This window comes from Jaculus jaculus, chromosome 3, assembly GCF_020740685.1.
Source record: "Jaculus jaculus isolate mJacJac1 chromosome 3, mJacJac1.mat.Y.cur, whole genome shotgun sequence".
Classification (NCBI taxonomy): domain Eukaryota; kingdom Metazoa; phylum Chordata; class Mammalia; order Rodentia; family Dipodidae; genus Jaculus; species Jaculus jaculus.
The window spans coordinates 98,237,539-98,264,171 of NC_059104.1; the positions used below are offsets into that span (position 1 = coordinate 98,237,539).

General features: G+C 43.4%; 1 protein-coding gene and 1 pseudogene across 5 annotated transcripts in view; both read right to left on the minus strand.

The window, feature by feature from the left end:
* The window catches only part of Rnf214 (ring finger protein 214), a 61,717-nt gene that overhangs the window by 11,371 nt on the left and 23,713 nt on the right, over positions 1-26,633 (minus strand). For all 5 annotated transcript variants that reach the window (XM_045145115.1, XM_045145112.1, XM_045145114.1 and 2 more), the window contains 2 exons: positions 16,728-16,868; positions 13,209-13,348 (listed from right to left, as the gene is read on the minus strand). In XM_045145115.1, coding sequence (XP_045001050.1) covers positions 13,209-13,348; positions 16,728-16,868 — 281 coding nt within the window. The remainder of the gene's footprint in view (positions 1-13,208; positions 13,349-16,727; positions 16,869-26,633) is intronic.
* On the minus strand, positions 22,613-23,977 carry LOC101614805 (annotated as a pseudogene).

Below are 26,633 nucleotides of genomic sequence, written 5' to 3' on the forward strand. Positions count from 1 at the left end.
CGGGAGGCAGAGGTAGGAAGATTGCTGTGAGTCTGAGGCCACCCTGAGACTACATAGTGAATTCCAGGTCAGCCTGGGCTAGAGCGAGACCCTACCTCACACACACACACACACAAAAAGATCAGATGGACGGCTATGCTATAGCAGATCTCACTCTAAGGACTCCTGAGACAACACAGAACGGCTTGCAACTGCACAGATGGACTGCATTTGAAATGCTCACATCTCCCCTGGCTCAAATGAAGTTACCTACAGCAGGAAAAGAATGTCTTTTAGAACTGAAACCGATCAGATGGGCATGATGGCTCATGCCTGTAATCCCAGCAATCCAGAGGCTAAGGCAGGATTGCCTTGAATTCAAGGCCAGCTTGGTTACAAAGTGAATTCTAGACCAGCTTGGACTACAAGGTGGGATCCTATCTCAAAAAAAATGCCTTTAATCCCAGCCTGACCTAGAGTGAGACCCTGCCTTGAAAAAAAAAAAAACCAAGTTTTAGAAAATTTTCTAGTAACAGTCTATATACCTCCTAGATGTTCCATTGTCCAAAAAAGTAGGTTTCCATATGACTTGTTCAATCTGTTCTACTTGCATATATACAATGCATTCCTATTAATTCCCCCCCCCAACCCTCCCTTTCTACTGTTTTCTTCCTACTCACACAGAAGTCCAGTCATTTGTAGGATCCACATATGAGAGAAAACATGTGACGTTTGGCTTCCTGAGTCTGGGCTACCTCACTCAATATAATACTTTCCAGATCCATCCATTTTCCTTCAAATTTCATATCTTCATTTTTCTTTACCGCTCATTAGAACAGATTAATGGGGGTGAAACTGCCTAAGTGAGGTCAGGGAAGAGATTGAGTAAAGGAAAGGTAGAGGGAGGGCTAATCAAAATCTAAGAGGATATAAACAAATCATTTGGAAACCTACGTTTTTGGACAATTGAACACACAGAAGCCACATTATTACTAGAAAATTTTCAGTGCCAGGGAGGTCCCTAATACCCCCAAAACATTACAGGCCATTGTCAAAGTCTTGGTTTCCCACCAGGAATAGATGGTAAGACCCTATTACTGAACAGTACACATACTTGGGCTGCAAGGTCACTAAGAAATCCTGCTGGAGGTGATCTGAAAACCTCCTCCATGTAGACTAGCTGACAGAAAGCTGGAAAAGGATACGCTGCAAGCAGTTCCATGAGAGAGAGAGAAACCACCAGTGGAGATACTCAACAGTGGATACTGCAAGTCTTATATTTGGCCAGCCAGGCCAAATGAGCCAACATGTGCAATAGTGGCACATGAGGGGGGAAACTAACCTCTAATTTGACTGGAGGCCGGCTCCATGGAAGGGAATACAATCCTGATACTGAAAATCTACAATAGAGGTAGTTATGAGCCCTAGGGGTGTAACGCCTGCTGGGTGTCTGGCTAAATGTAAATACTATGCTCACCAAACTGCCCAGTAAGCGCTTCTCTTAATGTTCATACCCATATATTAATGCTCCTCTCACTTTTGGTTAGAGAACCTTCTCTTTTCAGACAGCAGTGACCCTGGATGACTAAGAAGGCACCATGGTGCTGAGAAGAAGGGGCAGAGTGCTCAGCACTGCAATATCTTTATCATACCTTCCAAGGCTTAGGGTCCATTGTGGAAGAGGGGTAGAAAGAATGTAAGAGCCAAAGGAAGGGTAGGACTCCTTACAACATGCTCCTGCAGACATAAAATGGCCTGGATATCCATGACCTCACAGTGTCTGACACTACCTACACAAGGCCATCATAATAGGAAGAAAAGACCATGACATCAAAATAAAAGAAAGACTGATTGGGGGGGGAGGGGATATGATGGAGAGTAGAGTTTCCAAGGGGAAAGTGAGGGGAGGGAGGGAATTACCATGGGATATTGTTTATAATCATGGAAGTTGTTAATAAAAAATGATTAAAAAAAAAAAGGGCTGGGGAGGTTGCATAGTGGTTAAGGTGCTTGCTGTAAAGCCAAAGGACCCAGGTTTGATTTCCCAAGAACTATATAAGCCAGATGCACAGGGAGACACATGTGTCTGGAGTTCATCTGTAGTAGCTGGGGACCCTGGTATGCCCATTCTCTCTCTCTCTCTCTCAAATAAATAATTTTAAAAAAAAGAAAAGAAAAGAAAGAAAACCCTCCAGTGAAAACACAATGGTCTATGTTCAAGGAAGCTCAAAATCTTCCTGATAGCCATGCATGGTGGTGCATGCCCTTAAATCCAGTGCTTGGGAGGCAAAGGTAAGAGGATCACTGTGATTTGGAGGCCAGCCTGAGACTACATAGTGAATTCCAGGTCAGCTTGGGCTATAGTGAAACCTTACCTTGAAAAAAAAAAAACAAAACTGCATTACATACTTATTTCCCAATATCTTTTAGTATGGGTACTAAAGAATGCAGGACCAAACATAGGGCCAGTTAACATTCATGTCTAATGCTGACCAAGCACATATAATACTGCTTACTGGATTTCCACCTATCATGGTGGAAACCAACTGCCCTCTAATTGGACTGGAGGCCTGCTCCATGGGAGGGAATGCATCCCTGATACTAAAAACTTAAAACAGGGGTAGTCATGAGTCCTGGGGGTGTAACACCTGCTGCTGTCTGGCTAAATGTCCATACTATGCTTATCAAACTGCCCAGTAAGCACTTCTGTTAATGGTCATACCCTTATATTAATGCTCCTCTCACTTTTGGTTACAGATGCTTCTCTTTTCAGATACCAGTGACCTTGGATGACTCAGAAGGCACCATGGTGCTGAGAAGAAGGGACACAGGAGTGCTCAGCACTGCAATATTTCTATCACACCTTCCAAGGCTCAGGGTCTAATGTGGAAGAGGTAGCAGAAAGAATGTAAGAGCCAAAGGAAGGGTAGGACTCCTTACAACATGCTCCTTCTAGATATAAAATGGCCTGGATATCCATGACCTCACAGTGCCGGACACTACCTACACAAGACCATCATAAGAGGAGGAAAAGATGATGACATCAAGAGACTGATTGAGATGGGGAGGGGACATGATGGAGAATGGAATTTCAAAGGGGAAAGTGGGGGGAGGGAAGGTATTACCATGGGATTTTTGTTTGTTTGTTTGTTTTTCCAGGTAGGGTCTCACTCTAGCCCAGGCTGACCTGGAATTCACTATGGAGTCTCAGGGTGGCCTCGAACTCGCGGCAATCCTCCTACCTCTGCCTCCCAAGTGCTGGGATTAAAGGCGTGCGCCACCACGCCCAGCCCATGGGATATTTTTTATAATCATGGAAGATGTTAATTTGAAAAAAAAAAAAAAAAATTTTGACAACCTATTGGTAGGCCCAATATTATGCAGGTCTTGCCCATGTAACAACAGCCACTGTGAGGTCATGAACATAATGAGAACTTTATGTATGGGAAACATCTGTCCTAAAGCACTCTTCATCATCCTTTAGATCTCACATTATTATTATTATTATTATTATTATTATTATTATTATTATTTTGGTTTTTCGAGGTAGGGTCTTAGTCTAGCTCAGGCTGACCTGGACTTTCACTATATAGTCTCAGGGTGGCTTCGAACTCACGGTGATCCTCCTACGTCTGCCTCCCAAGGGCTGGGATTAAAGGCATGCGCCACCACACCTGGCTCTCAACATTCTTTTCATGTGTGTGAGGTGTTTTTCTAGTTGTTATCACTGTTGGGTAGGGTTTCACTTCAGCCCTGGCTGACCTGGAATTCACAATGTAGTCTCAGGGTGGCCTCGAACTCATGGCAATCTTCCTACCTCTGCTTCCCAAGCACTGGGATCAAAGGTGTGTGCCACCATGCCCGGCTCATTGTCAGATTTTTTGAGACGGTCTGTGTTGCCTGGATAGGCTTGAAGTTTACAACCTTAGCCTCCCCAATGCTGGGATTAAATAAAGTGTGAGCCATTTCTTAAAGAAAAGTTTCTAAGGCCCTGTCTCTCATGTAGTCTTGTTTTGACCAATTCTCCATTCATTCCTGCTCTCTATCTCATAGACCTGTGGTTTGTTTGTTACATATTCCACTGCCAAGTCTATTCCTCTTGCATAAATACCCCATGCTGGTTTTAATTGAATGTGCATATTGCTCAGCTAAATTTTAGAATCTGCCAATAAATTGCTCCACCCAACATAAAGGCAAGCTAATAGGAAGGCGTGATTAGGAATTTCAAGATACTATGAAAAGATCAAACATAAAAAATTATGGCATAGTAGAAGGAGAAGAGTTTCACTCCAAAGGAATAGTAGGCGTTTTCAACAAAATCATAGAAGAAAAATTTTCTCAAATTGGTAAAGAAATGCCAATGCAGATACAGGAACCTTTTAGAACACCAAACAGACAAAACCTGGAAAGAACTTCTCCTTGCAATGTTAAAACTAAACTACTAAACATGTAAACCAAGGAAAATATATTGAAAGCACTTAGGGAAAAAAATCAAGTCACATACAAAGGCAAGCCCATCAGGATCACAGCAGATTGGATTAAAAGGCAGGATCCTTCTGTTTGTTGCCTCCAAGAAACTCATTTCTCAGTGATACTATCTTAGGGTGAAAGGATGGAAAATGGTATTTTAAGCAAATGGGCCTAGGAAAGAAGCAGGTGTTGCTATCCTAATATCTGACAAGATAGACTTCAACATTAGTGAGAAAAGATAAGAAGGTTACTTTATTAATTAATTAATTAATTAATTAGTTTTTCAAGGTAGGGTCTCTGGCCCAGGCTGACCTGGAATTAACTGTGTAGTCTCAGGGTGGCCTAGAACTCACAGTGATCCTCCTACCTCTGCCTCCCAAGTGCTGGGATTAAAGGCATATGGCACCACACCCAGCTAAGAAGGTCACTTTATATTGCTTAAAGGAAAACTCCAACAGGAGGACATTACAATCCTATACATATATGCACCTAAAATGGGAGCACCCAATTTCATCAAACACTGTTAGACGAAAGGTCAAAGCTAACACCAAATACAATTGGTAGTGGATAACTTCAATACTCCACTCTCATCAGTTGACAGGTCATCCTGGCAAAAAATAGACAAAGACGGATCTGGATTAAATGATATCATGGAACAAATGAACCTAACAGATATCTACCGAACATTCCATTCAAATGCTGCAGAATACACATTTTTCTCAGCAGCAAATAGAACATTTCTCTAAAATAGACCATATATTAGGACACAAAGCAAATCTTAACAAATATAGGAAAATTTAAATAATTCCTTGTGCTCTATCTGATCACAATGGGATTAAACTACAAATGAGCAACAAGAAAAACTACAGAGCATACACAAAATCATGGACACTTAACAGTACACTACTGAATGATCAATGAGTCATTGAAGAAATCAAAAAGGAAATTAAAAAAATTCATAGAATCAAATGATAATGAGAACACAGCATATCAAAACCTGTGGCACACAATGAAGGCAGTTCTAAGGGGAAATTTATAGCTTTAAGTGCCTATATTAAGAAAATAGACTGGGTGTGGTAGCATAAACCTTTAATCCCAGCAGTCGGCAGGCAGAGGTAGGAGGACTGCCATGAGTTTGAGGCCAACCTGAGACTCCACAGTGAATTCCACATCAGCCTGGACTAGAGTGGAACCCTACCTTGAACCTCCCCACCCCCCACTCCCACCCCCACCCCCGCCAAAAGAAAAGAAATTAATAAGGTCACAAATAAACAACTTAATGCTTCACCTTAAGACTTTGGAAAAAGAAGAACAAGGCAAACCAAAATCAGTAGATAGGAAGAACTAATGATTAGGGCAGAAATTAATGAAATAGAAACCAAAAATATCCAAAGAATCACTGAAACAAAGAGTTGGTTCTTTGAAAGGATAAACAAAATTGATAAATCCTTAGCAAACCTGACCAAAAGAAAGAGAATAGAGACATAAATTACTAAAATTAGAGCACTCGGGAGGCAGAGGTAGGAGGATCGCTGAGAGTTCGAGGCTACCCTGAGACTACATAGTGAATTCCAGGTCAGCCTGAGCCAGAGTGAGACCCTACCTCGAAAAACCAAAAAAAAAAAAAAAAAAAAAAAAAAAAATTAGAGATGAAAAAGGCACCATTACACAGATACCAAAGAAATGCAGAAAATAATAAGGATATAATTTAAGAATATATATGACTCTAAGTGTGAAAATCTGAAAGAAATGGATGATTTCCTTGATTTATATGACCTACCAAAATTAAATCAAGGTAAGATAAACCACTTAAACAGACCTATAACAAGTATGGAGAACCAAGCAGTCATAAAAAAATTTCCAACTAAAAAAAGTCCAGACCTAGATAGATGTACAGGTCAATTTTATCAGACCTTCATGGAAGAACTAGCACCACCGCTTCTTAAACATTTCCATGAAATAGCAAAGGAAGGAATCCTCCCAAAGTCTTTCTATGAAACCAGCATCACCCCAATAACAAAACCAGATAAAGACAAAACAGAAAAAGAAAATTACAGTCCAATTTCCCTCATGAACATAGATGCAAAAATTCTCAACAAAATATTGGCAAAAGGGGCTGGAGAGATGGTGTAGCGGTTAAGCGCTTGCCTGTGAAGCCTAAGGACCCCGGTTCGAGGCTCGGTTCCCCAGGTCCCACGTTAGCCAGACGCACAAGGGGGCGCACGCGTCTGGAGTTCGTTTGCAGAGGCTGGAAGCCCTGGCGCGCCCATTCTCTCTCTCTCCCTCTATCTGTCTTTCTCTCTGTGTCTGTCGCTCTCAAATAAATAAATAAAATTTAAAAAAAAAAAAAATATTGGCAAAAAAGAATACAAGAATATATCAAAAAGATTATTTACCCTGATCAAGTAGGCTTTATCCCAAAGATGCAGGGATGGTTCATAAGCAAATCAATAAATGTAATACACAATATAAATGGACTTAAGGACAAAAAAATTCACATGATCATCTCATTAGATGCAAAAAAGCATTCAACAAAGTCCAACATCCCTTCATGGTAAAAGTCCTACAGAAACTGGGAATAAGCTGGGCACAGTGGTGCACACCTTTAATCCCAGCAATCGGGAGACACAGATAGGAAGATCACCATGAGTTCGAGGCCACCCTGAGACTACATAGTGAATTCCATCAGCCTGAGGTTGAGTGAGACCCTACCTTGGAAAATAAGGAAGGGAGGGAGAGAGGGAGGGAGGGAGGGAGGGAGAAAGGAACAGGGAATAAAAGGAAAAAAATCTCAACATAATAAAGGCTATTTATAATAATCCTATATCCAACATAATACTAAATGGAGAAAAACTTGAAGCTTTTCTACTAAAATCAGGAACAAGACAAGGGTGCCCACTGTCCCCACTTTTATTTAACATAGTAGCAGAAGTCTTAGCTCTTGCAATAAGAGATACTCATAAAAGGGATACAAATTGGAAAGGAAGAGATCAAATTATCATTATTTGCAGATGATATGATTTTATATATAAAGGACCCTAAAGACTCTACCAAAGCTAATAAACACTTTTAGCAATGTAGCAGGATACAAAATAAATACACAGAAATCAGCAGCTTTTCTATATACTAACAAAAGCACGCAGAGGATGAAATCTGGGAATCATTCCCATTCACAATTGCTTCAAAATAAATAAAGTACTTTGGAATAAATCTAACCAAGGAAGTGAAGGATCTCTACAATGAACACTTTAAAACAGGCCAGGTGTGGTAGCGCAAGTCTTTAATCCCAACACTTGGGAGGCTGAGGTAGGAGGATGGCTATGAGTTTAAGGCCACCCTGAAACTACATATTTAATTCCAGGTCAGCCTGGACTAGAGTGAGACCCTACCTCAAAAAAAAAAGCAAACAAACAACAACAACTTTAAAACACTCAAGTGGGATACTGCAGAAGACATTAGGAAATGGAAAGACATCCCATGTTCTTGGATTGGAAGAATCAATATTATGAAAATGTCAATCTTATCAAAAGCAATTTATACTTTTAATGCAATCTCCATTAAAATTCCAATGACATTCTTCATAGAAATAGAAAAAACAATCCTAAAACTCATTTGGAAGCATTCTTCATAGAAATAGAAAAAACAATCCTAAAATTCATTTGGAAGTACCAAAAAAACCCTCAAATACCCAAAACAATTTTGAGCAACAAAAAGAAGGCTGGTGGAAGTGAGGTCAGGAGAAGAGAGTGAGTAAAGGAAAGGTGGAGGGAGGGCTAATCAAAATCTAAGAGGATATAAATAAGTCACATGGAAACCAACTTTTTTGGACAACAGAACACTCAGGAACCATAGATTATTGCTAGAAAATTTTCAGTGCAAGTGATGGGATAACTTCCAGTGAGTTGTTGGCCAGGGAGGTCCCTGATGCCCCCAAAACATTACAGGCCATTGCCAAGGCCCTTGGGTTCCCACCAGAAATAGATGGTAAGATCCTATTGCTGAAGACTCCACATACTTGGGCTGCAAAGCCACTGAGAAATCCTGCTGGAACTGAACTGATAACCTCCTCCATGTAGACCAACTGACAGAAAGTTGGAAGACGCCAATTCTGCATGCAGTTCAATGGGAGAAAGAGAAAACACCAATGAAGATACTCAACAGTGGATACTACAAGCTCAAATTTGGCCAGCCAGGCCAAATGAGCCAACGGGTGCAATAGTGGCATGACTGTCATGTTGGAAACCAACTGCCCTCTAATTGGACTGGAGGCCTGCTCCATGGGAGGGCATACATCCATGATACCAAAAACTTAAAACACAGGGATAGTCACGAGCCCTAGGGGTGTAACATTTGCTACTATCTGGCTAAATGTATATACATTGCATATCAAATTGCCCAGTAAGCACTTCTCTTAATGTTCATACCCTTACATTAATGCTACTCTCACTTTTGGTAGAGAATCTTCTTTTCAGATGGCAGTGACCCTGGGATGACTCAGAAGGCATCATAGTTCTGGAAAGAAGTGACAAGAGTGCTCAGCACTGCAATATCTCTATCACATCTTCCAAGGCTCAGGGTCCATTGGGGAAGAGGTGGCGGAAAGAATGTTAAGAGCCAAAGGAAGGGTGAGACTCCTTACAACGTGCTCCCCCCAGACATAAAATGGACTGGATATCCATGACCTCACAGTGCCTGACACTGCCTACACAAGGCCATCATAATAAGAGGAAAAGATTATGACATCAAAATAAAAGAGGGACTGATTGAGATGGGAAGGGGATATGATGGAGAATGGAGTTTCAAAGGGGAAAGTAGGGGGAAGGGAGGGTATTACCATGAGCTATTTTTTATAATCATGGAAACTGTTAATAAAAAAAGAAAAAAAAGAAAAAGAAAAAGAAAAAAATAAGGCCGGTGGTATCACCATACCCAATTTTAAGCTATATTACAAAGCCATAGCAAAACAAACAACAACAACAACAAAAAGACAGCATGGTTCTGGCACAAAGACAGACACATTCTTCAATGGAAGAGAATAGAGAACCCAGATGTAAATCCAGGCAGCTACAGCCATTTGATTTTCAATAAAAATGCCAAAAACATACATTGGAGAAAAGACTGCCTCTTTAACAAATGGTGCTGGGAAACTGGATATCTATATTTAAAGAATGAAAATAGAGCCTTATCACTCTCTATGCACAAGAATCAAGTCCAAATGGATCAAAGACCTCAATATCAGACCTGAAACTCTGAAACTCCTGGAGGAAAAAGTAGGGGAAATCTTTCAACATATTGGCATAGGCAATGACTTTCTGAATATAACCCCAGTTGCTCAGGAAATAAAACCAGTAATCAACCAATGAGACCTCACGAAATTACAAAGCTTTTGTACAGCAAAGGATACTGTGAATAGAGCAGAGAGGCAACCTACAGAATGGAAGAAAATCTTTGCCAGCAATACATCTGACCGATGATTAATATCCAGAATATACAAATGCAGAAAATGAAATAAGAAATCAAATAACCCAATTAAAAATAATGGGGAGGGGATATGGTGAAGAATGGAATTTCAAAGGAGAAAGTTGGGGGGGTATTACCATGGGATACTTTTTATAATCATGGAAAATGTTAATAAAAATTGAGAAAAAAAAAAATTTTTTTAAAAATGGGCTAAGCCAGGCATGGTGGTGCATGCCTTTAATCCCAGCACTCAGAAGGCAGAGGTAGGAGGATCGCTGTGAGTTCTAGGCCACCCTGAGACTACATAGTGAATTCCAGGTCAGCCTGGGCTAGAGTGAAACCCTACCTCAAAAAATCAAAAAGGGCTAAAGCTAGGAGTGGTGACACATGCCTTTAATCCCAGCACTCAGAAGGCAGATGTAACAGGATAGCCATGAGTTCACAGCCATCCTGAGACTACACAGTGAATTCCAGGTCAGTCTGGGCCAGAAGGAGACCCTACCTCAAAAAAAAAAAAAAAAAGAAAGAAAGAAAAAGAAAGAAAGAAAGAGGAAGGAAGGAAGGAAGGAAAGAAAAGAAAAAAAATGGGGGGGCCCTCAGGAGTTCTCAAAAGAAGAAATATAGATGGCATATAAACATCTAAAAAATTGTTCTACATTCTTAGCCTGCAAATTAAAACTACTTTGAGATTCCATCTCACGCTTGTCAGAATGACTATCATCAAAAAAACATGACAATGTCGGTGAGGATGCGGACAAAGAGGAACCCTTCTACACTGTTGGTGGGATGTAATCTAGTACAGCCATTGTGGAAATCAGTGTGGAGGTTCCTGAGACAGCTAAAAATAGATCTACCATGTGATCCTGCTATATCACTGCTATGCATATCCATCCTAAGGACTTGTCTCACTACCTTAGAGATACTTGCACAACCATGTTTATTGCTGCTCTAGTCACAGTAGCTGGGAAATGGAACCAGCCTAGATGTCCCTCACCTTATGAATGGAAAATGAAGATGTGGTATTTATACAATGGAGTTCTATTCAGCAGTAAAGAAAAATGAAATTACAAAATTTGCAAGGAAATGGATGGATCTGGAAAGGATTATACTAAGTGAGGTAACCCAGGCCCAGAAAGCCAAACGTTGCATGTTCTCTCTCATATGTGGATCCTAGTTACAAATGTTCAGACTTGTGTGTGAGTTGGAGTAAAAATGGTAGCAGAGACCAGTAAGCTAGAAAAGGCTCTCAAGGAGGGAGGAGAGGGGTGGACTTAAGGGGATGCTACTGCATATATGTAATAGAAAAACAGATTACTGGGGGTGGAATGTCCGAAGTGAGATCAGGTGAAGAGATTGAGGAAAAGAAGGGTGGAGGGAGGGAGAGTTAATCAAAATTCAGGATATTGAAATTAATCCATATGATAACCTACTTTACTGGGGGATGGCACAACCAAGACTGCTACTAGAAAAACTTCAGTGCCAAGGATGGGATACCTTCCAGTGAGTTGTTGGCCTGGGAGGAGCCTGATACCCATAAAACATAGGCTATTGCCAAGGCTCTTGGCTTCCCACCAGGAATTGATGATAAGACCCTATTGCTGAAAACTCCATATGCCTGGGCTGTAAGGTCACCAAAAAATCAAACTGGGACTGGGCTAAAAACCTTTTCCCTATATACCAGCTGCATGTAGCCCTATGGAAGACAAAAGCCATCAGTGGTGAAAACGGAGGACATTACAAACCTCAAGTTTGGCCAGCAGGGCCAAATGAGACAATGGGTGTGATAGTGGCATGTCTGTTATGGGGGAAACCAACTGCTCTCTAGTTAGACTGGAGACCCACTCTATAGAAGGGAATACAAGCCTGGTACTGAAAACCTAATCAAAAGCCTATTGGTAGGGGAGGTCATGAGCCTTAGAAATATAATAGCTGTTCTGGCTAAATGCACATATTATGCCAACCAAACTGCCCTGTAAGCACTTTACTTAATGTTCATACCCAAATATTTATGCTACTCTCACTTTTGGTTAGAGAAGGTTCTCTTTTCAGATGGTGGTGACCACTGTGATGATCCAAAAGGCATCACAGTGCTAAGAAGAACTGAAGGAGGAGGGTTCAGCACTGAAACATCTCTGCCACACCTTCCAAGGCTCAGGGGCCACTGCGGAAGAGGTGGCAGAAAAAAATGTAAGAGCCAAAGGAAGGGTAGACTCCTTACAATGCACTCATCCAGACAGAAACTGCCCTCAATATCCATGACCTCATAGTGCCTAGTACTACCTTCACTAGACCCTCATAGTAGGAGGACATCAAAATAAAGAGACCAATGGAGAGAGGGACAGGATATGATGTAGTGGGGATTTGTGAAGGGGAAAGTGGGGGACGGGAGGGAATTATCACAGTTTATTGTAAGTATGGAACCTGTCAATAAAAAAGAAAAAAGAAAAAGAAAAAGAAAATAAAAAGAGTAAGCCTGGCGTTGTGGTGCACGCCTTTAATCCCAGCACTCACAAGGCCAAGGCAGGAAGATTGCCTTGAGTTTGAGGCCACTCTGAGACTACATAGCGAATTCTAAGTCTAGGCTAGTGTGAGACCCTACCTTGAAAAAAAATATTTAAAAAAAAATTATTCATTTGACAGACAGAAAGAGGGGGAAGAGAGAGAGAATGAGAACACCAGGGCCTCCAGCCACTGCAAACGAACTCCAGACACATGTGCCACCTTGTGCATCTGGCTTACATCCTGGGGAATCAAACCCTGGTCCTTTGGCTTTGCAGGCAAATGTCTTAACTGTTAAGCCATCCCTCCAGCCCACCCCCCAAAAAAATCTTGATTATACTTGCACCCCAACTCATTATCTACATGATTTTTTTGAGGTGGGAAGACTGTCGGGGACTAACCCCAAGGCTAATGTATTCTTGGGTTTTCCACGACTGAGCTATATCCCTAACCCTTAATATTTCCAGATACTGTCTTTCTGAAACTTTTCTCTATTGAGTGTAATGTAGGGTACTGAGAATACCAAGCCACTGAAAAATTATTACTTGTGTGCTTCTTTTTCAAATAAAAAGAATGCATTGATTCAGTTTTATGGCTTATGCATTTAATCTCCACTGAGGTAGAAGGATCACCAGGAATTCAAGGCCGGCCTAGGCTACAGAATAAGTTCCAAGGTCAGCCTAGGCTAAAATAAGACCCTACCTCAAAAACCAACCAAAAAAAAAAAAGAATAGAATCAGCCCCTTACGTACAAACATATACATCCATTGTAGAGGTTTTATTTTTAAAGCGTCATTTACCTTCTGCCTTTCTCACACAGCTTCTCAATTTCAGCTTTCAGGTCCTGCTCCTTTTGCAAAAACTCCTTCTTTTCTTTCTCTATTTTCTTCTTGGTTTCTTCCCGCTTTATGGTCACATCCTGAATAGCCTTGAGTATCTCCTAAATCCCACAGTTACAGCCACACACAAATAGAGGAGGAAAGAAGTTTGTTCTTTAAATATGAAAATGTTTTTGCATTTGTTTGACTTTTTTTTGTTTTTTTGTGATGCTAGGATTTAAGCCCAGGGCCTGACCTCAAACTTACAGCAACCCTCCTGCCTCAGGTTCCCAAGTGAGTCATGACCCACCAGTCCAAACCTAACTATTAATTACATATTGCCTTTATGGGTTCAAACTGAACTGAAAAAATCTAATGAGCTGATCCAAAAGTACCAGACCTCGGGAAAAAAGTTAGAGGAATACTAACTTAACTCATCAGGAGAAAGTCCTAATGGTCACTGTTCAAAACTGGAGTGTACTGCCTGATGTTTAAATATCACCAAGAGTACCAGGAATGGCATTCCAGCAACTGCTGTATCCAACAGATAGGATCTCGTTTTGTTATGGCTCTGCTTATTATATGGAGGGGATTAATGTTTTCTTTTTGCTGTTCAAGAAGATAAACAAATAAATATACATGTGCATATCTTTGTAATAAGAAGCCAAACACCACAAAGGTGACATAGTTCGCAATTACCCCAGCTCCGTACCACCAGTTCATAAAGTAATCAATGTGCAACTGCTGTGTATTACAACTTCACGATTTATCTACTCTCACACAAACATGTCTAGATGTATGTATGTGTTTTTAAAAATTTACCTGTGCATGCATGTATGGGTGTGTATCTGGGTGTGCACATGCCACAGTGCATGTGTGGAGATCAGCAGACAACGTCCAGGTGTCTGTTCCACCTGCTCTTGAGAGAGAGTCCCTTGCTACAACAAGCAAGCTTTAGGTTCTCCTGGCTCAGCCTCCCACTGTTGCAGGTGCACTGGGGTCACAGAGGCATGAGCCTCTTGGCACCTGGCTTTGTGCAGGTGCTGGGGAACCAAACCCCGACCATCAGGCAAGCACCTTTTATTTTTTTGGTTTTTCAAGGTAGGGTCTCACTCTAGCCCATGCTGACCTAGGATTCACTATGTAATCTCAGGGTGGCCAGGAACTCACAGCAATCCTCCTACCTTTGCCTCCCGAGTGCTGGGATTAAAGGCGTGCGCCACCACACCTGGCAAAGAAGCACCTTTAACTGCCCCTGACTTCATGTATTTCTTTGCTTATTTTGGTTGTAATTGTATTGGCTTGTTGTAAAATTTGTTTTGGCAAGGGATGAAACCCAGGGCCATGAACATAAAAAGCACCCATTATACTACCAAGATCTACCCATACTTCATTTTATTATTATTTTTTTCCAAGGTAGAGTCTCGCTCTAGCCGAAACTGACCTGGAATTCACTATGTAGTCTCAGGGTGGCCATGAACTTACAGTGATCCTTCTATCTATGCCTCCTCAGTGCTGGAATTAAAGACATACACCACCATGCCCAGCTGTTTCTTCCTTTTTAAAAAATTATAGGGGGCTGGAGAGATGGCTTAGCAGTTAAGTGCTTGCCTGTGAAGCCTAAGGACCCGGGTTCAAGGCTCGATTCCCCAGGACCCACGTTAGCCAGATGCACAGGGGGCGCACGCTTCTGGAGTTTGTTTGCAGTGGTTGGAGGCCCTGGAGCGTCCATTCTCTCTCTCTCCCTCCCTCCCTCTCCCTCTCTCTGTCTCTGTCTCTGTCTCTGTCTCTCTCTCTGCCTCTTTCTCTGTCTGTCACTTTCAAATAAATAAAATTTTTTTTAAAAAATTATAGGGCTGCAGGCTGGGGAGATGGCTTAGTGGTTAAGGCACTTGCCTGTGAATCCTAAGGACAAAAGTTCGAGTCCCCAGTACTCACGTAAGCCAGATGTACATGGTGGCACATGCATCTAGAGTTTGTTTCCAGTGGCTAGAGGCCCTGGAGTGCCCATTGTCATTCTCTCTCTCTCACTTTCAAATAAAATAAAAATTATTAAAAAAGAATCAGGGTATTAATTAAATAATTAAGTCTTGAACCAATATGAGAAGAACTGAGTAAATGAAAGCTTAAAATGGGAGATGTAAAGATAAATAAAAGAAACATAAACCTGTCAAGAAAAAAAGAAAAAAAAATATGGGGCTGGAGAAATGACTTAGCCATTAAAGCACTTGCCCGGGAAGCCTAAGGACCCAGGTTCTATTCCCCAGTATACATATAAGTCACATGCACAAGGTGACACATGTGTCTGGGGTTCATTTGCACTGGCTAGAGGCCTTGGAATGCTCATTCTCTCTCTCTCTTTTTCTCATAAGTAAAAATTTTAAAAAGGTGTATACCACCATTGCAAAATAAATAAATAAAAGTTTTAAAAACTTATGTGCATCTGGGGCTGGAGAGATGACTTCACAGTTAAGGCACTTCCCTACAAAGCTTAACGACCTGGGTTCAGTTCCCCAGTCACCAGTGTTTACAAATAAAGAAACAAAAACTTTAAAATTTTTCTGTATGTATGTGTGGGTGTATATGAGATATGTATGTATATGTATGTATATGTATGTGTGCCAGTGTACCTGGCCCATAAGCTTCCAGATTCGCCTGGCTGTCTCCCACTGCCACAGGCAACTTGAGCTCACAGATATGTGTGCCATTTTAAATCCAGCTTTATGCGATTGCTGGGGAGTTGAACTTCGACCAGCAGGTTTGCAAGCAAGTGTCTTTAACTGCTTTACAGAAACTCCTTGGCTTTTCATTTTTCCATTTTTATCTATTTTATTATCATTATTATTATGGGCTTTTTTTTTTTTTTTTTTGAGGTAGGGTCTCACTCTGGCCCAGGCTGACCTGGAACTCACTCTGTAGTTCTTAGGGTGGCCTTGAACTCACAGAGATGCTCCTACCTCTGCCTCCTGAGTGCTGTGATTAAAGGCGTGTGCCTCCATGCCCGGCGCTCATGTAATTTTTAAAACAATACTACAATATACAATTAATATTCTCCATGTTAACACTTTGATACAAACATTATCTCCAGAATGGACTCCTAATAATATGACTGCTAGAATAAAAGTATCTGCATATTTTAAATTTCTTTTGAGACAGGATCTCATGTATCCCCCCCTGGCCTCACAGCAAACTATGGAGCCGAGTGTTGAGGCAGGATAAAAAGACAGGAAAATTACAAATGACATGGAAGAACAACACGGGAGGGAGGAGGCTTTGTTCTGGAGTTGTGATCTGCTTTTACTAATAAAGGACTTTAGACTTCAACCACCAGTGAAAGGAGAAAAACAGAAGGTTCTACATATGAGAAAAAACATTTGGTGAATTTTTCACTGGGTGCAACTTCTGTATCTCTGTCTCTCTCTCTCTCTCTATGGCCCTAGGAATTGAATGCAAGTCATTAAGCATCCTATCTCAAAAACTTCAATGGAGGAAGTACAATACCTGGTGATTCTTCATTTCTTCTTCTCTCCTTTGCTGAAGTTGCTTCAATTGCACTTGGAGTTGGTTTTCCACCTGCCTCTGCTTGTCTAGGACTTCTTGGTAACGCTCCTTCAACAGGGTTCTCTCTGTCATCATTTTGTCCTGCCAAGAAATGAGAGGGAAAAAAAGAAAGAAACATGAGTGTGGTGGTTTGATTCAGGTGTCCCCCATAAACTTAGGTGTTGTGAATGCTAGCTCCCCAGCTGATGGATATTTGGGAATTAATGCCTCCTGGAGGGAGTGTATTGTTGGGGGCGGGCTTATGGGCTTTATAGCCAGTTTCCCCATGCCAGTGTTTGGCACACCCTCCTGTTGCTGTGGTCCATCTTATGTTGGCCAGGGGGTGATGTCCACCTTCTGCTCATGCCATCATTTTCCCCTGCCATCGTGGAGCTTCCCACCGAGCCTGTAAGCCAAAATAAAACTCTTTTTCCCAGAAGCTGCTCTTGGTTAGGTGATTTCTACCAGCAATGCGAACCGGACTGCAACAATGAGATATGTTCAATTTTTGATTTAACCATAAGAAACACTATCAAGTACCTGAGGATTTTTTTTTTTTTTTTTTGAGACAAGGACTCATGTATCCTAGGCTGACCACAAACCCCTGTGTAACCAAGAAAACTATGAACTTCTGACCCTCCTGCCTCCTCTTCCTGAGTGCTGGGATTATGGGCATGGGATACCACATCCAGTTTGCAGTGCTATGAATCAAAGCCAGGCTCTGCACATGCTAAGCAAGCAAGAACCCCACCAACTGAGTTACATGTCCAGCCTCTGCCTCTATAGCTTCACTAATATGAAGGTTACTAGCCATATGTGGCTATATAACATTAAAATATAATGAAACAGAAAAATTCAGATCTCAAGTACTTAAAAGTCAAATGTGGCCTGGAGGGATGGCTTAGTGGTTAAGGTGTTCGCCTGCAAGGCCAAAGAAACCAAGTTCCACAGATGCACAAGGGGGCACATGTGTCTGGAGTTTGTATGCAGTGGCTGGAGGCCTTGAAGTGCCCACTCTCTCTCTCTTACTCTGTAAATTTAAAAAAAAAAAAAAAAGTTTAATGTGACTATGGTTATCACACCAGATTGCAGAGATAGACCATTTCTATCACTTCAGAAAGTTCTATTACTAAATCCTGGTGTGGTGGCACACACCTTTAATCTGAGCACTCAGGGAGGCACAGGTAGGAGGATCCTTGTGAGATGAAGGTCACCCTGAGACTATGCAGTGAACTCCAGGTCAACCTGGACTCCAGTGAAACCCTACCTCAAAAAACAACAACAAAAAAAGTTCTACTATTCAACATTGCTCCAAGGCAAGGGTTGGTCACCTGTATCATGTGGACCAAAGGCAGCCACTTGTTTTTGTTAGCTTTTTAAATTTTTATTTACTTATTTATTAAGAAAGGGAAACAGGTAGAGAGAGAGAAAGAGAGAGAGAGCACACCCAAGCGAACGCGCCAAGGCTTCCAGCTGCTGAAACGAACTCCAAATGCATGTGCCACCTTGTGCATCGGGCTTATTTGGGTCCAGGAGAATTGAACCTGGGTCCTTTGGCTTTGCAGGCAAGCGCCTTAACCACTAAGCCATCTCTCCAGCCCAGCATTTTTATTTTGTTTGTTGTTCTGGGATTGTGGTCTCATGTTTTCCAGTGTTGCATGAAACATTTTCTTTAGGGAGACAGAGTACAGGGTTATTCACTCCACCTAGGGCAGACCAAAGTACAGTTCCACTAAAGGCAGTATGGGTGTGCCAATGAACTTAATGGACTTACTTACACAGACTCCCTGAAGCAGCCACATAACTGAGAATTCTATCACAGATGAAGACCTCTCCACATCTCACTGTCCAACGCTTTCATCCTTTATATACTGCATCTTCCCCTGGCCCTAGACAACATGCATCGTTGTGTACAGGGCACCGGAAAACTCAGGAGGGATCTGAGGACCTTCCCCACACCCTTTCTCCTAAGGGGGAAATGTCTACAGGCCCAAAAGTCTCTCCTGATGTCCCAGCTACTTTGTTTGTTTTGTTTTGTTTTCCAGGAAGGGTCTCACTGTAGTCCAGGTTGACCTGAACTCATTCAGTAGCCCCAGGCTAGCCTAGAAGTGAGAGAGTGACCCTTCAAACCCAACCTCCCAAGTGCTGGGATTAAAGGTGTATGCCACTATGCCCCGCCCATTGTTGTTGATAAAACTCAGCCACTGGTTTGGGGTTTTGTTTGTTTGTTTGTTTTTGAGATAGGGTCTCAGTGTAGCTCTGGCTGACCTGGAATTCAACATGTAGTCTCAGGATGGTCTCAAACTCATAATGATCCTCCTACCTTTGCTTTCGAGTGCTGGGATTAAAGGTGTGCACCACCATGCCCAGCTTGGAAATAAGTTTTATTAGAACACACAAGCCTCCTGGTTTTCAGGTTGCTTTCATGCTGGAATGGTTGCTACAAAAGTCCATGTAACGCCCACAGAATATGAAGTATTTCCTGTTTGACCCTGCTGACAGCTACGCTAGAGAATAACATAAAAGAGGTGTTTTACTATCCATTAGGAGACAGAAGGTAACAATGAAAAACAAGGGCTGGGGAGGTGGCTTCGTGGTTAAGGCGTTTGCCTGTGAAGTCAAAGGACTCAGGTTTGATTCCTCAGAACCCACATAAGTCAGATGCACAAGGTGATGCATATGTTTGGAGTTTGTTTACAGCTGCTGAAGGCCATGTTGTACCCATTCTCTGTCTCTCTCTTTCTCTACTTCTTTCTCTCTCAAATAAATATTATAAATTTTTTTTTAAAAAAAGAATGAAAAACAAGTGACAGATCACCTACTCAAAATGCCTGCAAGAACAGAAAGCTTGACTGAAAACTGATAGACCCTAGTATTCAGACCAAGTGACTCAGCAAGCTCCTGTAAAATATAAGAATGAGAAATAGCATTCTAGCCAGGTAACAATCACCTGTGATCACAGCCTTTGGGAGGCAAGTGCTATGAATTTAAGGTCAGTGTAAACTACAGTATGAAATCTAACCTTGAAAAAAAGAAAAAAGGGGGGAAATGGGACCAACATATAAGTTATCCACACAACGAAGTTTCTAAAAAATAATAATTAAAAAAAGAAGCTTGGGTGGTGGCACACGCCTTTAATCCCAGCACTCGGGAGGCAAAGATAGGAGGAATGCTGTGAGTTCAAGGTCAGCTTGGGAGTACAGAGAGTTCCAAGTCAACCTGACCTAGAGCGAGACCCTACCTTGAGAACCCAAAAAGAGAAAGAAAGAAAAGCAAAAGCAAAGAGATACTTCTGAAGTATCCGCCTTTTATTTACCAGTAAATCCAGAAAAGCAATTCCCACCATTCAGAGAAACTGAAACATTTAAAACCTATTTGGGTCTGGGGAGATGGCCATGTGGATAAAGTCCTTAGTGCACAAGCATGAAGACCTGAATTCAAATCCCCAGAACCCGGGTAAAGCTGAGCATGGTGGAACATGCTGTCAACCTCAGCTGTCCACGTGTGCACATGCATGCATACACACATACATACATACACACACACAAAGATACACAAATCTTTGGTATAAGGCTGCCCATTTGAAAGTGCAAATATTAAACTAAATTTGTTCATTAAATGGAAACTTTTTCTTTAATTTTTTGCCAGTCATGGTGGCATACACCTTTAATCCCAGCACTTGGGAGGCAGAGATAGGAGGATTGCCATGAGTTCAAGGCCACCAAGAGACTACAGAGTGAATTCCAGGTCAGCCTGGGCTACAGTGAGACCCTCCCTCAAAAAAAAAAAAAAAAAATGAGAGGGAGAGTGGGAGGTACCTGGGCCTCTAGCCACAGCCAACCAATCCAGATGTATGTGTGTACTGGGGAATTGAACCTGGGTTCTTGGGCTTTGCAGGCAAATGACTTAATAACTGCTAGGCCATCTCCAGTCTGCAACTTTTTTCTTTAAATTTCTTTTCTTTTTTTTTTCATTTTTCCAATGTAGGGTCTCATACTCACACTACCCAGACTAACAGTGATCCTTCTACTTCTGCTTCCCAAGTGCTAGGACCAAGCCCAGCTTTAAAAATTCTTTTTATTTATTATTTATCTGTAAAGAGAGAATGAGTCTGGGTACTCCAGGGCCTCTGGCCACTACAAACAAACTCCAGAAGCATGTGCCACCTTGTACATCTGTCTTTATGTGGGTACTGGGGAACTGAATATGAGTTATCAGCCTTTGCAAGAAAGTGCCAATTAACCACTGAGCTATCTCTCCAGCCCCAAAAAACTTTTTTTTTTCCTTTTTTCAGTGCTCAGAAGTAAACCTAGGGCCTTAAACATGCTAAGAAAGCGCTCTGGAGGCAGAGTCAGGAGGATGGCTCTGAGTTTGAGGCCACCCTGAGACTACATAGTGAATTCCAGGTCAGCCTGAGCTTGAGTGAAAGTCTACCTTGAAAAAACAAAAAAGAAAGAAAGGAAGGAAGGAAGGAAGGGAGGGAGGGAGGGAGGGAGGGAGGAAGGAAGGCAGGCAGGCAGGCAAGCAGGCATGCAGCTAGCTAGCTAGCTCTCTGCCACTAAGTTATATCCCCAGTTCCTGTATTTTTTGTGTATCTGTGGAGTATTTTTTTTTTTTACACTGACTTAGTATATTAATACTCCTCCCCACCTTCAGGATACATTTTCATAGCCATAAGTAGTGCAACTTTAGCAGCAACATGGGAAGGCCCTCCCTGCCCCTTCCCTGTGTTGTGTATGTATGTTCTCTTCCTAAGTAGCACCAATCTCCCCAAGTGCCAGGTGAGCTGGGAGCTGCAGGGTGAGGGGTGAGGGCTGGCACACTCACGTGCCCTTTGGCCTGTGGAGGAGTCTGGGGAGCTCAGCAACACCCTTCCCAGGTGCTGGGTGTTGGCCTTGGTGTGTTCTTGTGCTAGGGCAAATTCGAGAAAGGCAGGGCCTGACCAAGGAGAAGGGTCCCAACTAGTGACTTGGTTTGCCAGCTGACACTGAGCCTCTGGTTGCCATACCACAGCCTCTACTGATAAGCTGTTCCTGCAAAGCCTGCTGGGAATAAAGGAGGAAGGGGTGATACCAGCATTCTGGGGGTAGAGGCCTTCCTCATCTGACCACAGATGAGACACAGACAATGGGCACACAAGCCCTCTGAACCAGCTTTGGACCTCTCAGCCCTGCGCTCTCACTGATGGAAACACAATCTCCAATAACTCTACATCCAGTTTCTCCTGAGTGAGTCAATGAAGCCCAGGAGAAATGTTCCCAGTATGTATGAGTAGGAACTATTTGGGAAAGGGGTGCCTTGCTTCCCAGGAATGAGGGTCAAAGGCTGGCTCTTCGCCAGCCTCACCCAGAAATCCTAAAAAATACTGTCTGGGAGATATTCTGCAGAGCTCGGCGTGGAATCATGTAGTCACAGCTCTTCTTTGACATCAACTGAAAGGCGGCATCTTGATTAGGCAGATCTGCTCCAGGGACAAGAGCAAACAGGCTTATAAGCAAGACAAGACAAGTGAATATTGAGGCAAAAGGGCAAGGCAGACATAAAGGATAAGGCCAAAATGGCAAACACCCAGCAGTGTCAACAGCCCAGGCCAGCACCTGTACCTCACACCCTCATCAGCCTGGAGCAAGGGGACAGTAGACAGCAGTGTTTGGTAACAAAAAGAGGGTCAGATGGGGAAATAGGAACCCAAAGAGATGTCATTCTAATTAGCATGAAATAGCCACAACTATGACCAGCAAAACAGGAAGCACCTAGGGACCCTGTGAGACACCAACCATGTAACCAAGTGTTTCTAACAGAGACTCTGGGTCTGACCGCCAAAGCCCACTCTGGTTTCACCTGCCCTACGTCTGCAGCAGCACCTCTGGCCCAGACAATGAGCAATACAGTACAGAGTGTATCCCAATTTGTCTGTTTCCTCAGGGATGAGCTCTGCAAGTAAGTTCACCTTGGGGTTTAGGGCCCTGTGCAGGACTCCAGCCTCCAAGGGTGATAAGTGCCTCAGGACCTGCAGGAAGCGAAGCGGTAGGCCAGCACATCTGGAGACCAGTCTTCTTGTGGGCCAAGTAGAAGATGACATTGGTTAGCTGGCTGGCAGTGAGGTGGCCCAGAGCTGGAATGGACTTGCATATGGCCTTGAGGATCTTGAGGCACAGAGACCGGCAGCCCGAGTCCGCCTGGTCCAAAGCCCGCAGGCGTGCTATCTCAGCAGGACAAAGGTTCAGCCACCATAGGTTGTCATACTGAGCTAGCTGGTGTGGTCTGACCACCAAGACAGTGTCACCAGGGTCACTGATGGCAGGAAGTCAATGACAAGATTTTTGTCCCATTCATACTGCACTTCTAGTGTCAGGGCCTCTGGGGGTGGTGATGGTCAAATCACATAGTCCAAAAGGGACCCTATGACGGGTCAGTTGATAGAGCCTGCCACTACCTTCACTGTCTTTGGTGAGAGGTAACCTCTACAACACAGCAATCCCAGTAACTGCTACCACCAGGAAAGTACTCTGGGTTCTCACAACGGACCACGAAGAAACCAGGGATGTTCATGATGGTGTCCTCACCAGGTATGCATGACCACAGGCTCTACTCCAACACGAGGGGCATGATGAGTTGGATGTGAGCAGCTGTTACCACCTGCAGATCAGCATAGAGGTTGCCACTCAAGTACATTTCCCCAAGTGGCAAATCAGGCAGCTTGGCCTGTAGGAATCCATAGAGCTCAGCACATATATCCACTGCAGCTTGCTTGGCCCGAGCCTGCTCTCCAGCAGGAATAGCTACCCCCTTCCAGTAGTAAGAAAGAAGTTTCTCCTCTAAGGACATGAGAAGACACAACTTCTTCAAGTCTACCTGGCCCTTCCTGGCCAATGGCTTGGGCCAGGGTGGGCAGAATGTATCTGTGTCAAAATCCAAGGGGTCTGTGGGAAGGGTCTGCAGGGACCGGCTCAGGCCTGCCTTCATGTCCTTGTTCAGCAGTCATGGGGCACCCATCCAGTTTGGTTCTTCCCAGCTCCTTTTCCCTGAATGGCTCAGGCGAGTGGGGCAAGTAGGGGGTACTGATGGCCCCATCATACATCCGCTTAACTGTCAGTGTCACAATGCCCAGCTTGGCCACTCCACCCACCCCCAGCTGGAAATTGGAAAGCAAAAAATCAGCCAAGGCCATTGTCATCCTTCTTGCCTTGGTGCTTACCAGCAACTGCCATCTCACCTGAGGCTTGCTACTGCATCTGTGAAGTGGGGGTGAAAGAGGGCCAGGGTGTTTAGGAAAACACCTTTGTCCTCTTCTCTTTGGAAATAAGGCAGGAGGGGAAAAAATAAATAGTATCCTAAACAAGCCCCCCAAGTTTTCTATGGAGGAAGACTTAGCCAGGCGTGGTAGCACACACCTTTAATCCCAGCACTTGGAAGGCAGAGGCAGAGGTAGGAGGATGGCCATGAGTTTGAGGCTACCCTGAGACTACATAGTGAATTCCAGGTCATCTGAGCCAGAGTGAGATCCTACCTCGAAAAACCAAAAAAATAAAAAATAAAAGAGAGAGAGAGAAAGAAAGAGAGAGAAAGACCAGGCCCTTCTCCAGCTGCTTCTCCCAGGCATCTGGATCCTGGAGCTTCTGATTTTTACCGAATTCCTGGCGGACAGGGGCAAAGTAGAAGTCTCTATCAGCGTAGCGGAGCTCTCGGCCCTGGCGCAGCGGAGCCCTGTGCAGACTGAGCACAGCCTCTGGCTTGACGGAGCCATGGGGGACTCACAGGGGCAGGGTGCCACACTCTGCGGGGAGTGCTCACTACCACTCTTCAGGACTCGCCTCTCTTGCCAGTACCTCTCTCAGGGTCACCCATCAACCATCAACGTAGCCCCTTTACTTCCAGGGCATAACCTTGCATACCTGGCCAAAGGTGGAACTCTTGTTTGTTTATTTTCAATACAGGGTCTCACTCTTTAGCTGACTTGGAACTCACTCTAGTCCCAGGCTGGCCTCGAACTCACAGCGATCCTCTTACCTGCGCCTTCCTGGAGTGTTGGGATTAAAGCATGAGGCACCCATACACAACAGCCAGCATGGGCGATCAGAATAGCAGATCCACTGACGCAGCCGGCCTAGTCCAGCCCATAGTGCAGTAAAGAGAGACCCATTGGCACACAGCGTAAGTGAGACTAAAAGCCATTCCAAAAGGTAACTACTGCCTACTTACACTGGTAATACCTGCCCCACGCAGGTATACCAATACAGGCCTGCATTGGAAGGGGTAATCACACCTTCCCTGTCAGGGCAGACTATGTGTTACATTTGATTGATGATGGTCGACTTTTTTTTTCAAGGCAGAGTCTCGCTCTAGCCCAGGCTGACCTGGAATTCACTCGGCAGTATAAGGGTGGCCTGGAACTCAAGACAATCCTCCTACTACCTCTGCCACCCAAGTGCTGGGATTACAGGCATGCGCCACCATGCCCAGATAATTTTTCTATTCTTAAATAAGCTGTTTGGGGGGTTGTCCTTTGTTGCATCCTGATTTATAGTGCCTTTGTCTTCTGTCATTCTTGAGAAATCGCCACCTTCCTGTAGACAGGACTAAGGGTGTGGGACAACACACACCCTTAGGAAGTTCTGACTTTGTTTTAATGCTCATTCTTACTCTAACCACCTAATTCCACCAAAAATTATAAATCCAGCCAGGCATGGTGGCACACACCTTTGATACCACCAGCACACGGAAGGCAGAGGGACGAGGATCTCTGAGAGTTCAAGACCACTTTGAGACTACATAGTGAATTCCAGGACAGCCTGGACTAGAGTGAAACCCTACCTCGAAAATCAGAGGACTTCCAGTTAAGATGGTGGCGTAGGTACCACGCCAAAGCAGCCTGGGGGTGGGGGGTGGGGACTCAGAAAAATACACTTTTACTAAAATGTGAGGTGTATAGAAAATTGAAACGGCAGCAGAGAATTAGGAATGATCCAGAGCATCCAGAACCACACAGGCCTGCAGAAGCAGCTCCGGCAGGTCCACTGATCACGGCAGCAGCATGGGCGCACCAGAAAGCCGCCAGGCTCGGCTTGAGCCACAGGAAAAGCCCTGTGAGGGGAGCGTCCACTCACACCAGAGCTCTCCGCAAAATCAAGAAACGTGAAGGGAGAGCGGCAATGAACAACAGAGGAGGAGACCACAAGGTAGAAGAACATGTGGAACAGCGAAAGAACTAGAGCAGCATTGGAAGCCTCCCCTCCCCCACCGCCAGTGGCCAGCTCCAGAGAACAGAGCGGAGGTCCAGGGACCCGGCCATGCCTACTTGAACCAACAGCAGGACCCAAGCAGGAGCAGAGGTAACTGGGATTACACCAGGGAAGGATCTTACCTGGTCACAAGCTGACTTGGAACCCTCAACAGACCAGAAATCTTAACCTCCTTATTGTCAGGGTTAAGGGTGTGGGTGGGGCACCACACAGCCTAAGGGACAGTTAGAGGATCTGGTTATCATAATTTCTACTCCTGGATAAATACTCTGAGAGTCTTGAGAGCCACACCTAATGCCTTAAACTCCTATGCTGAAGTTATATAACATCAGATTATCTGATACATCTAATAATACCCAGCTAACTAGAAAATCCAATAATTAAATAATCCAGGATGCAAAAATATATACATTATAACACATGAAACACCAAAAATCAGGACAATATAAATCGACCAAAAGTATTAATACATCAGAAATGACCTCCAGTGAGAACAAGTTAGAGGAAATGCCTGAGAAAGATTTCAAAATAATGATTATAAATTTGTTCAAAGAAGTCAAAGAGGAAATCAAAGAAAACATAGGACACCAATTTAATGAAATAAAGAGGTCAATACTAGACATAA